This window comes from Hippoglossus stenolepis, chromosome 20 (assembly GCF_022539355.2).
Source record: "Hippoglossus stenolepis isolate QCI-W04-F060 chromosome 20, HSTE1.2, whole genome shotgun sequence".
Classification (NCBI taxonomy): domain Eukaryota; kingdom Metazoa; phylum Chordata; class Actinopteri; order Pleuronectiformes; family Pleuronectidae; genus Hippoglossus; species Hippoglossus stenolepis.
Window position 1 is genome coordinate 13,654,756 of NC_061502.1, and position 14,731 is coordinate 13,669,486.

General features: G+C 41.6%; 2 protein-coding genes across 3 annotated transcripts in view; one reads left to right on the forward strand and one right to left on the reverse strand.

Annotated features, from left to right (window-relative positions):
- akap12b (A kinase (PRKA) anchor protein 12b) overlaps window positions 1–3,360 on the forward strand; it is a 44,825-nt gene extending 41,465 nt beyond the window's left edge. For both annotated transcript variants that reach the window (XM_035143349.2, XM_035143350.2), the window contains one exon: window positions 939–3,360. The gene's annotated coding sequence lies outside the window, so the exon portion shown is untranslated. The remainder of the gene's footprint in view (window positions 1–938) is intronic.
- Window positions 3,361–3,693: 333 nt separating this feature from the next.
- zbtb2b (zinc finger and BTB domain containing 2b) lies at window positions 3,694–12,148 on the reverse strand. The gene is made up of 3 exons (XM_035143351.2): window positions 11,751–12,148; window positions 8,622–8,802; window positions 3,694–8,086 (listed from the first exon to the last, which is right to left on the reverse strand). Exons 2-3 carry the CDS (start codon window positions 8,792–8,794, stop codon window positions 6,676–6,678), a joined length of 1,584 nt encoding a protein of 527 aa, XP_034999242.1. The 5' UTR covers window positions 8,795–8,802; window positions 11,751–12,148; the 3' UTR covers window positions 3,694–6,675.
- Between the last annotated feature and the right edge of the window lie 2,583 nt (window positions 12,149–14,731).

Consider the following 14,731-nt stretch of genomic DNA (forward strand, 5'->3'; position numbering starts at 1 on the left):
AGATGAACTTGTGCTGAAAGACTGATTATGATTCCTCCGCTCCCTCCTGCTGTTTTCCTTCTATCAAAGGCTCAGTATGGAGTCAAGAAACCATGTCGAAGTTCGCATTTGTTAGATTCAATTACAAAGCTTCAAAGGGCCGAAGTCGAGGTTGAGCTGCTTTGATTGAATTATATCTTCAATATGAGTGTTGTGATGTTTTAGTTACAGTGACTCACTTTGTTTGATACGACCAATTAAGAGGCGGAAGAAATCAGTTTTTCCGCATTCTTCTTCTTTCTTTTTTTTTACACTTTATTCACTCAATTATTCCATAACGCAAAACAAAATAACACTGTTTGTTGATTATATTATTTGTTGAGTCTGGAGAGGAACAGTCATTGGAGACGATGGCAGGAAAGGGTTAAGCAGCCTAATGGTAGCAATGGTACAGCAACCCACATTAATTTAGTGTGAGATGCATCTCAAATCAAATAAATAAATAAAAATATTTTTGTAAAATAAATAAATAAATAAAAAAAAAAAAGGTAATAATTTTTGATTTAATGTTTAAATAGAAATAAAATATCAAAAGACCAAAATACAAAGTTACAATTCGCACATAATATTTAGAAATCTGTCAATCAAAATGATTAGCGGGTCATAGATTATATTATATTTTTCTGTTAGGATTTACTGAACTAATATTAGTCTGGACATGGTTGTTCCTGGTTTTCAGGTTTTCTCTCAATATAAGTTATTTGACATGACATAATATATGAGCGGAATTCACATGTACTACTGAATACACAAATTGATGATCTGAATGGTAACAAAAACTGATAAACGTATAGTTATATTATTGTCTTCTTATGCTTCTGAATGTGTTGTACATCAGGGATGAAGTGCTGAATCTTTTGCTTGTTCCTAATGTCTGCTTTTGTGTTGCTACACCACAGGTGAAGATACTAGACTGATGCCTGGGAGACGCACTGTCTGGACCAGGAAGTGAGTGATAACGGAGAGAGAGAGAGAGAGAACGAGAGAACGAGAGAGAGAGAGAGCGAGAGAGAGAGAGAGAGAGAGAGAGAGAGAGAGAGAGAGAGAGAGAGAGAGAGAGAGGCTGCTCTATGCTGAGACTGGGCCCCGCCCAGAGAGACTGAGTGATGAACAACAGCTCTGCCGTTCTCTCCACCTCCCCTTCCACCCGTAGTCCGGCCCCATCCTGCAGACCCCCGTCACGAGGACGCGACGCCACACCCTCGCCCCCTTCACTCACTCTCTCTCACACACACACACTCATGCATGTCCCATGCCTCAGAAGCATCTCCATCTGGCTTGTAATCGGTGTGATGTATGTTCAATGTCTCAGTGACTTTCCATTGCCCTTGCTACATTAGGCGAGAGTCCGCAACCTGGTCTGAGTGTGTCTGTGCATGTGTGTGCGCGCGCGTGTGTTTGTATGTGTATAGTAGCGAGAGTGAGATGGTGTCAGAAGGTGAAGAGACGGAGGATTATTATCTTGTGTATTGTATTTATATCTTGAATATTCTTTCATTCACCCCAAAGTCTTTATTTTTCTTTTTTTGTCCCCTTTTGTTATTGTATGGACAGTGTTGCCTGTTTTTAAAATTCCCACATTAAGCTGTGAAGCAGTAGGTCTTCTTTTGAGTAACATTATGACTGTTGACACGGAGAAACATCTGAAAAAAGTAAAATGTACCAAAACAAGTGCGAATATGTTGCATAAAAGTGATTTGTGTACCGCAGCTTTTTTTTCTTTCTGTCATACTCTGAAGATTATTTCAAGCATCTGTAGCATTTATAACTAAACCATGGTACAAGTGTGATGCCACCGAGAGTGAGCGACGATACTGTGTGCAGAGACGAGAACAGAGAGAATGAAGCTATCCACCAGAATTTGCACCACGTGTTTGACTTTTGACACATTCTCTCGTCACACTGTGTTCTTCACTCTGCAGCCTAACAGGACACATAGTAAGCTTAGTGTAGATAAGACAACAAACAAACCACTGCCTGATTTACTGTGAAATAAATATTGTTACACATTGTTCCATGTCATTATACAATAAAATATGATTATAACAACATTTGGTCATGTGGCAGAGGTATTTGCTAAACAATGATACGTTTGGGTGTTTTTTTTTTCAACAGAGTCATGCTGGGAAAATACGTGCATGAAAGAAACGGTTACAAAGCAAACCCTGTTCACGTTGTTAAATGGTTTTCTGAGTTATTATGTGACATATGTCTCAGTGGTGTGTGGTAGTTTTATTGAGGTTTAACACCTGTCTTTATGGCGGTATACATTTCTTCATGGAAATACAGTATGTTGACGCCCTCTGTTGCCTCCAAAATGCATCGCACCCTTCAATATACAGTCATTTGTGTTATTTTGACTTCAACTGTACATGTCAACAAGGGCGATCGAGTATGAACATGGTCTTTGCTCTGCTTAGTCTTATGTCAGAACCTGCTTCATGTCGTGTTCCCCCAACCAAGCGTGATAGCTCAGGTTCACTGAGAACGCTAGACTCACTGTTGTGGCTTTAGACAGAGACACATAGACTGCATGGTACCATAAATAACAGCAAACGCTATTTAGTTTCCTAATTTAAAAGCCAAATCGAGTTAGGATAAATCAGGGAGTCGTGGTCTTTCCATTGCTCACTGGACTAATTCTATTGTTTAGGTCGCATGCGGTTGAATGCCTAAAGCTCGGCGACAAACCTAATTAATAACTTCATAAGCAAAGTGGTAAATGTTTTAGGACGGTAGAATATATGAAACATTCCAGTTTAAGCACCAAAACAAACATGTGTTTCAACGGTATTCGTTAAATTTCGCAACCATTGTTGACAAAGTTGCTCTGTGTCACGGTGAGTGCTTCTTTCATCCGTTTTATTTCGGAGACTCATAGTTTAATCAGCTTTATGACCAAACCGGAGCAGCACCGGGAAGCACCGACCCCTGTTAGGTCATCACTTCCCTTCACTCTGGCTCCAGAGACGTGACACATCCATGACACGTGCTTTATGTAAAAAAATAATTAAACAATCGATTTAAAGCAAACTAAAGGATTTCGTTGCATAATGTAAAGCATTCAGTTGTAGGACACCCGGCCACCGTCAGTTTTCCCTGCTTTTTGTAACACTGTGAACCTGTTAACATTTGTACAGATTGTATACCTACTGTATGTACCTAAAATCATATTGTTGTAATATTAACTACAATAACCTGCAGACATTTAGCATATTACTCACGTAGCATGGTCTTAATTGCCTTTTATATTTTCCAAGCTGTTAATAGTAAGGATACAGATTCTTGTCTATATTTCAATCAATAAAGGTAGAGAAAGTTGATGTGTGCTTCGTATTAATTTCCGGATCTTATAATATATTATTCGTCCATTATTTACATCTGGGAAAAAAGATTAAAACCAATTCGTAATGTGTTTTTTTACCCAAAACATTGAATAAATGAAAGGTTTTTGAAGTTATGATGAACTGTAGGTTCAATAATGTATTTGCCAAAATCTATAACTCCTCCTGAAGGTATTTATGAAAATAAAGTAAATCAGTCTTGAAACAATATCAATAAAGAGAAACAAGAATTGTTGATAGGTGTGTTATCACGAGGAACTTTTCCTGATGCCGTTGTGTTCAGGCAGAGATGAGACCAAAACACACGCAATTATAAAAAAAAAGATCACGTTTTTATTGTTCATTCTTCACTGAAAGAAAAAGGGTTTGTACAGAAGGATTGCTCACATTCCTGAGAACACAGACCGATCACAGTAGATGTCAGATGGGCACTGGGGGGGGGGGTATGTGTTCACTCAGGTATCATGGGTTGGGTCCTCACTCGTCCTTAAGTGATTGATTTGGTTAACAACAGTGGACAGAAAAGACTATTTCACACTCCTCCTCTTCCTGAGATACTGAGATGTTTAAAACACACAAAAGACACAACGTAGACTTGCGTTAGAGACGATCAATCCAATTCAGGGGGCAGCATTTCAATTGGTTCATATAGAAAGCACATGAATTAATTGAGCTCTAAGAAATGAATGTCAGTAGTACAGCATTTCAACAAGACACAAACAAGAATCCTTCTCTGTCAGTTGATATGAAACACTTGTTAGATTATGCTCACAGACATAATTTATTATTGATTCAACATTAATCTTTGTGAAATACAATGTGTTGAATATTGATTTATATTCCACAGAGAACAGATAGATTTCCCCTTCACCTCAGACCTGAGCAGAGCAAAGAAGAACAGCGCCATCTAGCTAAACACTGGGCTCATTGCATCAGAGCAACAACTTCTCAATACTACAAAATAAAACAAAAACATTGTCGTCATCTTCATTGCCAAAAAGCCACAGTTGAGGATGAAACTTTTGTCAGGGTGGAAATGGCTCAAAATAAAAACAGAAAAAAATACAATGCACATTAAATGTACTAGGGATGGGCTTTTTTTTTTTCTAAAATTAAAATAGAATTAAAAAGTGGAAACAGGTACAAAAAATTCAACAAAGGCAAAGTTTTATAATATTTTTAAAGGATTAATGTGATTTTGTGTGGTTCGGTTAATCACTCATCTTTGAAGTTATGTTACGAATCACATTAATAAATTGTGTGAAGCATTAAACTGGTGTGTACTGTAATCCCTGCTGTGTCAGGTAACAAAAGAGGATATTGAAATGATTGGATTTTATGTAGAAATTTGGAGGACATGACTTTTTGAAATCTAATGGATTGGATAATTGGAAAAACCCCAAACAACAAACTTGCACCAAAAAGTGTAATTTTATACTAACTCAACAATTCAGTTTGGAATTTATTTACTTCTGAATGAAACAATAATATTGACAGTTTTACAGACCTGTCGCCAAGGACATTGTGAAATGTGACTGATAAAATTATAGAAGTTCACAGATAAATTTCAGATTTGCGACAGAGAAATCAAAACAGATGTTCACTGGTATTATCTCATATTCAAATTATACTGCTGGAGCTGGATTATCACGCTTAACATGTTTAAACGTGACAAATTATGTAACTGCCTCATCCTTTCGCTTGCTTCACATTTATTAGACATGGATGTAAATATTTTTCACAATTTCCAGTCATCAGTAGTACACAGGAAGTGTCGGTGTTGTCCCAAAGATTAGATGTTGCTGTACGTTTATAATAAATAACACATTTCTATAACACACGTGTCCAGAGACATCACCCTGTTCACGGATTTCTCGCAAACATCATATTAAAACCAACTCTCTGTCACACTGTCACCTTTGCCTGAGTTTAAATGAGACCTCCACACTGAAACAAACTTTATCATATTTTCTCCCATCAATGTTTTGTCCTTTAAAATAAACTACTAATGTTGCAACCACTACATATCCTATCTGATCGGGACAAAGATAAAAAACAAATATAAATGTCAGAAGATTTACATTATTATCCATCTACAATACAGAGAAAGTTTCCCTTTGTACAAAAAAAATGAATAAGGAGGTTAGCAATTAGTAAAAATTTGGCAATGGGAAAAGAATTATCTTTAAAATAGAACTTGTTCTTAAAAGTTTAAACAAAGATAATCCAGCTCAGATTTGACTCATGCCCATCCCTAAAACATACTCTTGTTAAACCAAATGTATTCCTACTTTGAAACCTATTTGTCTACTTATAGATATATACAACTTTGAAATATAATGTATTCTTTGTAAATATAGCGCTGTATACAAAATTAGAAAAGCATGTGAAATGAATTTAGGTTTTTTTAAGAGTAGATGCAAGCAAATGATAACGCAGACAACATTGTACAGGATCATCTAGCACCAAGGTATTTGTGTGGGGGGGGGGGCATGTTCCTATTTAAGAGTTACACAACATAACAAGTAAATAAGAAAAGTTGAAATAATCAAGGTTTCTTGTGATTTGACCAACATCTGTTGTGTTTTAATATGTTGCAATCACACAGAATCCAGCCAAACAAAGTTGGTGGTTGCGTTGAAGGGTGTGATTAACTTTCCTAACTCTACATTTCAAGACGTTCATTCTGCTGAGCCAAAACGTAAATGGAAGAGAAATGTACTTTCTCACATCAACTCAGATTGTCTCATGCCTGAATATTCTGTGTGCTTTGAGCAGGGATTATAATCTAGACCGGATGTGCAGAATCAGCCGCTGAATACAACCATAGAGAAACAGCTGTCCTGTTCAGCTCGAGTGGGTTTGTTAGAAGTTTCCTCTCCACAAACCTTCCCTCAGCCAACTCATCTCACAACATGCCTTCTCTTCCGGAACTGTCTCCGCTTCCTCTTCCTTTTGTACAGAACGTCTGCGTGTGCAGCCTCTGACTCTAAAACGACGAGAGGAAACACTTTCATCTCCCTTGTTGGGGTTTAGCTTAACATTGAGCCAAATGTGATTTGTATTCACTTTTAGCTTTTCTTTATGATGTGGATGAAGGCCATTAACTTTAAACATTTTCAAACACAGGATCAAATAAACAGAAAAATACTGTACTCAACAAAACCCCCAAAAAACTTTAATTATTAGCATGAGAACCTCCAACATACATACCCTGACTAGCTTTAGCTTACGTATTAACCATAATTTAGAAGATAAACATGTTAAAAAGGACAGAAACACAGTTTTGGCACTACTCTACGAGGATCTCCTCAGTCTTTATGGGTTCTAGCGGGGTGCCAGAGTTGGAAGCATCAGAGCCTTCATCTTTAGACAAATCTTCACGTTGGAGCAGCATTCCTGCGTTTCCCTGAAGTCCCACTAATCCCCCCTGGGTGAAGCACAGGTGCTTGATCACCTCATTGGGGCTGGAGAAGGTGGTCGCACAAATGTTACACTTATAAGGCTTTGATGAGCCCAAGAACATCGCCTCCATCTGGCTGCTGTCGTCTCCTGCGGAGCACAGCTCCATGCTCTGTCGGTCCACCATGGTGTAGGTGTCGGCGCCCTGGTTCAGGCACACGTGGCGGGCTGCCTGGTTGGCCCGGCAGAAGCTCTTGCCACATGCGCTGCATTTGAAGGGCTTTCCCGTGTGGATGTACATGTGTTCGCGCCAGTGGCTCTTCTGGATGAACTTGCGGCCACAGGTGGAGCATTCGTACTTCCGCCGCTTCACCTCGCGGTCCAAGTCGGCGCTCTCCAGGTTGTCGATGTCCGCAATGTCTGACGGAGGGGGTGTGTCTGCCTGATGATTCATTCCCCCCACCCCCCAGCTGGATGTGGACACCTCTGCTCGGGGAGAGTCTGAGTTGGTGCCTGAAACAGGCGTTTGCTCGTTGTCACTGATTATCTCGACCGCTGTACTTGCAGCGGAGGCACTTGACCCTGGCTTGCTTCCCCTAAGGATCCCCTCTACCTCTAACATGCTGTGTTCAACCGACATGACAGGTGAGAGTGCGTTACTGGGCTCAGTCAGGCTCTGCTGAACAGCTAGGCTGTGCTGCAGGAGGTGCTCTCTCAGCAGGCTTCTCTGGGTGAATCGGCTCCTGCACATGTGACAGGAATAATGCTTTCTAAAGGAGGCGTTCCTCTTCATGATGCTGGGCTTCACATGGAGGATGGCATTGGCCAAGGAACCATGTCCAGTCAGCATGCTGGCTCCCCCCTCCTCACCATCAGGCTTAGCACAACTGGTTGAGGCCTCCATGTCTATGGGCGAGGAAACCAGCTTGGATGGCGAGGAGTTGCCGTACGAAGCTGTGGCCGCCGACGTGGATGGAAACTTCCCCTCTGACATGAGCTGATCGACATCTAAGGGAGAGGAGAGCTGCCGTCGAGAGGCAAGTCTGGCTGACAGCGCCACCTGCTGGTCAGAGATCTGGATGCCATAGAGGGAGGTGGAGAGGTTGATGCTTTGCTCGCGTTGTGAATACACTGACTGGCTTGCCTCCTGCAGGAGTGGGTAGGCGTGCAGGAATCGGACTCCCTGCTCCAGCCGTGCAGGGTCTATCAGCTGGGGAGCAAGCTTGCCCGTGTACATCAGGTTGAGGAGGTAGCTGAAGATGTCTGGTTGGATGTCAGCAGCCTTTAGGCGCACACAGTCACTGAGAAGCAAACACCTTAGAGTTAAATAGTGACAAAAGATGTGGAAGGTTTTTATAATAAATGATTAGAATCAGTATCAGCGATGGTGGATGCTGCAGGTCTCGGCCAATAAAAAACAAAACAGAAAAGTGAGCGCTCCTCTTTATCTACTGTATGAAGAACACATAATGAAGTCACTGGACATTGAGTTTTAAAAATGTACACGTGAATAAATCTGTTTGGATGCACTGAGCTCAGTTGGGGAAACAATCACCCCACGTTATCTGATCTGTTTTAACTTTGTTTTAATGCCTTTATAGACCATCTCAATCCAATCCACTAATTTGAATAAGGACATTAGGTGTTGGATTGTAACTCTAAAAAGATTTAGATACAGTCCAGTGTCTTTATGTTTGACAGCATGAGTTTCTATGATATTTCTGTGTCATCTGTAGTTTTGGCATCAAAATTTGGAGTTGAGTTTTCTTTAATAGTGCTTTTTAACTTGATACCGAACCCGAGTCTCGTATAAGTGTTGCTAAATTCCTCCTGTACCTGTCCTGGTGAATGAAGAGCATCCTGAAGTAGTTGGAGAAGGCAGCGAGGACGGCTTTGTGGGCTTTGAAGAAGACATCTCCGATAGCCACAGTGCAGTCGCACAGGAAGCCAAACTCCCTCTGAGCGTTAAGCTGCTGCAGCAGGATAAGACCATGGTTGGCCAACTCCATTCTTCAACCTGCACAAAGACGCACACACACACACACACGTAGGCAGCAGTGAGTTTCCTGTCTGGAAGGAGACCGGTTTATTGTGACCACAAAGGGTCGGGCTGACAGGGGTGATCTAACGACCTTGTAAAGGCGAACTTAACACAATGGTGGAGAATCATTTTGTGACATTAGAGACAATTTGTCTAACTTTTAACCTCGTAGAAAATAATGCAGATTAGTGGTATGGCGACGGAAAACTTAAACATCTGGATCTGCTTTGTTCATTGTATCGTACCAGTGAGCATTTGGAGATGTTCTGCAATGTTAGTTAAGAGTTACAACAAGTTATATGTGAGGTCATTTTTTCCAGGACATACGACAGTGAGATATTCTTGTTCTGAATATTTTTAAGAGCATATTAGCAAACAGATGATTACCACAGTTGTCAGGCTGCTTCCTGTACAAGCCGCCTCACCACTTAAGAAACCAGCTTTGTTCCTCTTATAACAATTTCCAGAAGATAATTATCCCATAAGTCCTGGGATGGATAGGATGAACACGCAGCCATAGAAATATGATGTGTAATAAATAATAACAATATAGTAATTGAATAATTTATCATGTCAATGTCAAATTTCTAGAGCAAGGTTACGGGAAAATCTATCTGTATAAACCTCTAATGTGTCCCTGTTGCTTTGATATAAATAGACTTCACCATCAGGGTATTACAGCTGCAGAGGATGGCCACTAAATGTTAATGAGACACTGACGCTTAAAGCAGAGTTCATTATCTGTGCAGCTCGATGTCCTGATGCACTGAAAACACCACTTTGCAGGGAACTGATGAAGCCAGAACCCTCCACGTTCGATCTCGGAGCCTAAGAGCTCCACACTGGAGACCAGTGAAATGGGCGTGGTTGACCTCAAAGGTCACTGGAGGACTACGAGGCCTTCAGGCCATCACATGATCGGGGTTATGGGTGTCGGCACACATTCCTAAGGCAGAACTGGTTCGACCCCCTTCCAGTGGAGAATGGAAACAGGACGGGTGGATCTCAGCAGGGTCGGCCTCCTCTCTCAGCCCCACACGGGCAGAGAAATGTGTAAAGACAGAGGGCGACGACTTCATCGACCCATTTACCTCTGATGGATCATCATTTTGCAGCCCTGCATTCCTCTGCTGTGTATCAACACAGTCAAAAAGCTCACTACACATGTGTATTCCATCAGGGAGGTCAGAGGGCAAAGATGCTTGCGCTGCAGGAGATGGATAGGTTTCAGCATCATGTGGAAGGCGGTAAAGCAGCAGCACTAAAGATGTACAGCCACCAGCCCGGCTAAAGTCATCCACAACTTCAATATACACTCAGTTGTCAGTTTATATGGGACACCTAGCTACAAATAACACAGCAATAAAGCCCACATTCATTATATTCACTAGAAACTATTGCTAGAGTTCTTTAGTTATTTGTATGGCCATCTCGGGGGCTGTAGTTAGTAGTACAGCTAAAGTGTAGTGTGTTACACTTATCTGATTGATCAACAACTATTTTGATCATAAAATAGTTTCATTCCTCTTTCAAACAAATGTGTCCACACTCCTTGGTTTCTTTGTCAGACAAAACCAGCAACGATGATTGAGAGCAGAACAGCTAAGCAAGGAAATAACTAGCAGAGGGATTGATAATACGACTAATAATAACAACTCTATGAATGTTACAACTATCTAAACACAACAGACCTTTCTAGTTCTAACAAGAACTGACCATCAGGAGGATTTACTGACTGAGTTGCAGTCCCCTTTAACTCTCCTCACGAGGAACTCAGACAATCTCCATTACCTATCATCCCACATTTAAATACTTCAAATATACACCTTTAAGCTGCAGCCCCTGAGTGATCAAAAGGCTTCAGTTAAGTATTACCCAAGAAACCAATTCACGGAGCGTCCGACATGATTACAAATATGTGCTCGAGTGTCACAATTATTTTTAACGATGAATATGTTTGTTTGGTGGATCTGTGTTTGATTGGTAAAGGGTAGCAGACTCATGATATATGGAATGAACCTAAACTGCATACGTTTGAATTTGATATAATCCATTAGTCAGATTGTCTGATTCCAGACTTTGGAAATATGAGGAATATGCAAAGACTGATAGATTCACGTGTGAAGCTGTGATCTCTATTGGTAAATCTGCAGATGTGTGGCTCCTATTATTCCTTCACATAGATGTTATTTGAAATAATTTATAAAGTACTTGTAATGCTACAACTTCTGCTTATATATGCAGACTTCTGCAATCCAATGTAGAAAGGGCCCTGATCTTTGAGATAAACACACACACACACACACACACACACACACACACACACACACACACACACACACACACACACACACACAACTAAGTATCGATCAGGCGCAATCGGCCCCGTTTGAAATCACATGATCAAGTTAGCCACAGCACCACGCGCTGATCAATACTAACTTGTTTGCAAGCGCTAAGCCCCGCCCCTGCATGTAGACACGTGGAACGCTCACTTCCGTAGTGAGACTTTCTGTTATTCACCGTTTTAAAAAAACAAAACCCCCGAATGAGCGCGGAGCGTGTGCGGGACGTAAACACGCTTCGGGAATACGACGGTGCGGCGACGCGAGCAGAGAAAAACAGCAGCGGAGCGTAAACAGGCTTTTTTCTATTTAACGACGCAGGGAGCGCGCCGGCACCGACCGTCGGTTGCTAGTGCTAGCGGGAGAAAACGGAGGGAGGGGGGCGCGCGCGCACACACACACACACACACACACACACACACACACAAGGAGGGAGGGAGAGAGAGGCGCGGGGGATGGTCACAAACGCGTTTCCTTTAACTTCCACCGTGACGGTTACAGTTAGCGACAAAAAGCGCACACAAGTCGCCGAATAACGCAAACCGACCGGCGGGTTGTGTTCGCTAACGGCGGCCGTACCTGCTTCTCCGCGGAGATCCGTGGAGCGTCGCCGCCGTGTGTAGGGGTTTTGTCACCGGGGACTCGTCCGTCCTCTCTGGGCTCGCAGCAGCAGCTTGTACCGCTCCTCCTCGCGAACGCAGCATTCGTCGGCGGCGGAGAGGGTCGTCCGTCCGTCGGTGTTTTCCGGTTTAGGGGTTTTACGTTACAATCACATGACTGAGGGTTGGAGGAGAAAAAAAAAAAAAAAAAGCCCAAAAAAGAAACAGCCGTTGAGCAGAGGGCGGAGGAGTGAACGTTAGATCCGCTCCCGGAGCGTCGTGACCGCCGGTGAACATTAGAAACTCAAACGACATCTTTAATTCTGCGGGAGTTCCCTTTACTGAAATAACAGTTTACGAGGTTTTATTCTTTACTTTTAAACTCTACAGGAAGGCCTCTTGTATTTCCTCTTAGCTGCGTTTTCAAACAATACTTCAAATTGCTTTTTAGTTTGAGTTAGTTTTAGTAACACGAATATTTAATATTTCACTTTTATATGAAATTCTACATTTTTATTATTAATAATACAGGACTTTTTCCATCTATGAATTCTTCATGAGTAATAAATAAGCAGCAGTCACGCAAGAGTTGTTTGATATGTAGACAAAAATTACAATTTTACAAAATGAGGTTTAAATCACAATTTAAATTTTTTTATTTCAACAAGATTTGATATCAGAGAAAATCTACATCTGTATTGATATATGTATAACTTTTATTTATTTAATGAGCACAATTGTTCATATAAATGTACCAGAGTCTGCAGTCCCAGGCAGGTTGATGTTAAGAAGAGAAACAAAGAATAGAGAACAAACTTACATATATAAAAATGATGTGTGTGTGTATTTATATCTTTTTATTGCTGTATATGCTATGATATAGCTTTTTTTTCATCTATTATTTGTATATTTTGTTAAGGCACATCTGTACTTTGATATTTCTTTCAATAAACAAAAAAATGTGACCACAATATTAGATAAATTGATTATTTAACAATCTATACATCTATAAACGTTTGCTGTAAATGTTATAAAATATGAAGGATAGGTCAATAATAGTTTATATTTGTAAAGTTTACTTTTTTAATTTCTTCAGCTTTGATCTATGAAGTTAGACTCATTTTCAAGCACCTGTTTAAATGAATGGGTATAATGGCAGGGAGCTGAGTGATGCTAGTAGTGAAAACTGACTTTTTCCTCAAAGGCTGTTACTGTCATCAACACCAGTGCACAGTAACCTGTGTTCCCCCTCGCACACCTTCCCCAGGACCTGCATATAAATTCCCAGTGGTAAACATTAGCATAGACCTTCTGTGGATTTAATAACCTTTAATAACCCAGTCACACCAACAGCAAACATCATATCTGTTGCCCGTTGCTTTTGCGTGAAAGAGGTAATTAGCCCTGCTTATTACAGCGATTATTTTGTGATTGCAACAAAAGCTTGCCTGTCGAAATAGTCTAAGGAAAATGTCTACGGGAAAACCATAATGAACAGAAGTAATTACCAGTAAAGGGAAGGAGTGGGGATCTTGGAAACAAGAGCTCCACCACATGCTGGCTCGACACGTAAAGGGACCTTTTTTCTCCAATGCACTTTGGAGTCACGTCAATATTTCATCATCAGATTTTGTCATCAGTGGATGTCCTTCCAGTGTAAACACAGTTTTCTTCCCCAGGCCAGTCATTACAGAGTTGCATTTCAGCCTTAGGACAGAGAGTCCACAGAAGGGCCATGACTAAAGCAAGTTGTAGCTCTCTGACGGTGCTTGTTGGTTGGGCAGACAGAGGGTGGGTGAGAGTGTGTAAAACGAGAGGGAAGACATGGGAGGGGACAGACATGTGGACAGAACCTGGGGACCTTTAAGTCCCTGTGCCGTCAACAAACGGCTAGATCTGATCCTGTCCTTAACGTTTGCTGAAATTAATTAGATAATAGAAGGTGAGAACAAAATGTTTCACAAACAAAACACTGATTGAGACCAGTGGTAGATGTTTTCACACAGCAAAGCAAAACATGTTTACTTTGCTGAAAAGGCCACAGCACGGGCTTATTGAAAGAGCTCTCACCAGTAATATCAATACATTCTGTGATAACCTTCCAACTTCCGGGAAATCCTTCTCTCTTATACCCCCCTCATCTCTCTCTGGTTTCACTCTTCTCAGAACAGCTCATTCAAAAGAGACGCAGGCTAGACTTTCACATGACTGCCCTGCCACAAATTTCCATTTAATTGATTTTTCCTGCAACAATGCATATTCAAATCCATCAGCACAAACTGCGTGAAATTGCTTATAAAGAACTGCAGTGAGACCAGTGTCTGATTTGGTTGATCCTGATGTCAGTGCACGATTTCAAGCGACTTCTCACGCACGACATATTCAGTCCTTCATATGAAATGCTAAGAGAAAGCTTGCTGCTGCTGCTAGTGCTGCATGAGACGACTGCGTGCGTGCGTGTGTCTGTGTGTGTCTCTGTGTGTGTGGTGAGCTCAAACACCTGTTTAAACAGGGCCTGTAATCGTTAACTGCCGCCCTGTTCGTGGCCTGTTTTGAAACCGGAGTGGTGAGTCATTCCTCGCTCGGTTTTCAGAAAAACAGATCCGGCCACAGCCTGGGGGCCCCGGTGGGGGGATGGGAGGCCGGTGGTGGATGAACAACCGGAGGTGGACGCAGCTGGACTCCTACTCCCAAGGACCCCACATCCTGACAAAGGCCTGTGTTCCCATAGTGACCGGGGCTGATCTGAGAGAGAGAGCGAGAGAGAGAAATAGAGAGAGAGAGTATAAACACACCACCAGAATCAACCGGTATGCGTATCTCTCCAGCCCAGTGGCCAAACCGTGCGTGTAGCCAATCAATTGGTCATATTCTTCAAAAGAGGAAGGAGCAGCAGTCCCGGTTCCCCTTCCCCAAAATGCACCGTAAACTCTGATGCCTGTTATTTTGTCATGGGTTAGG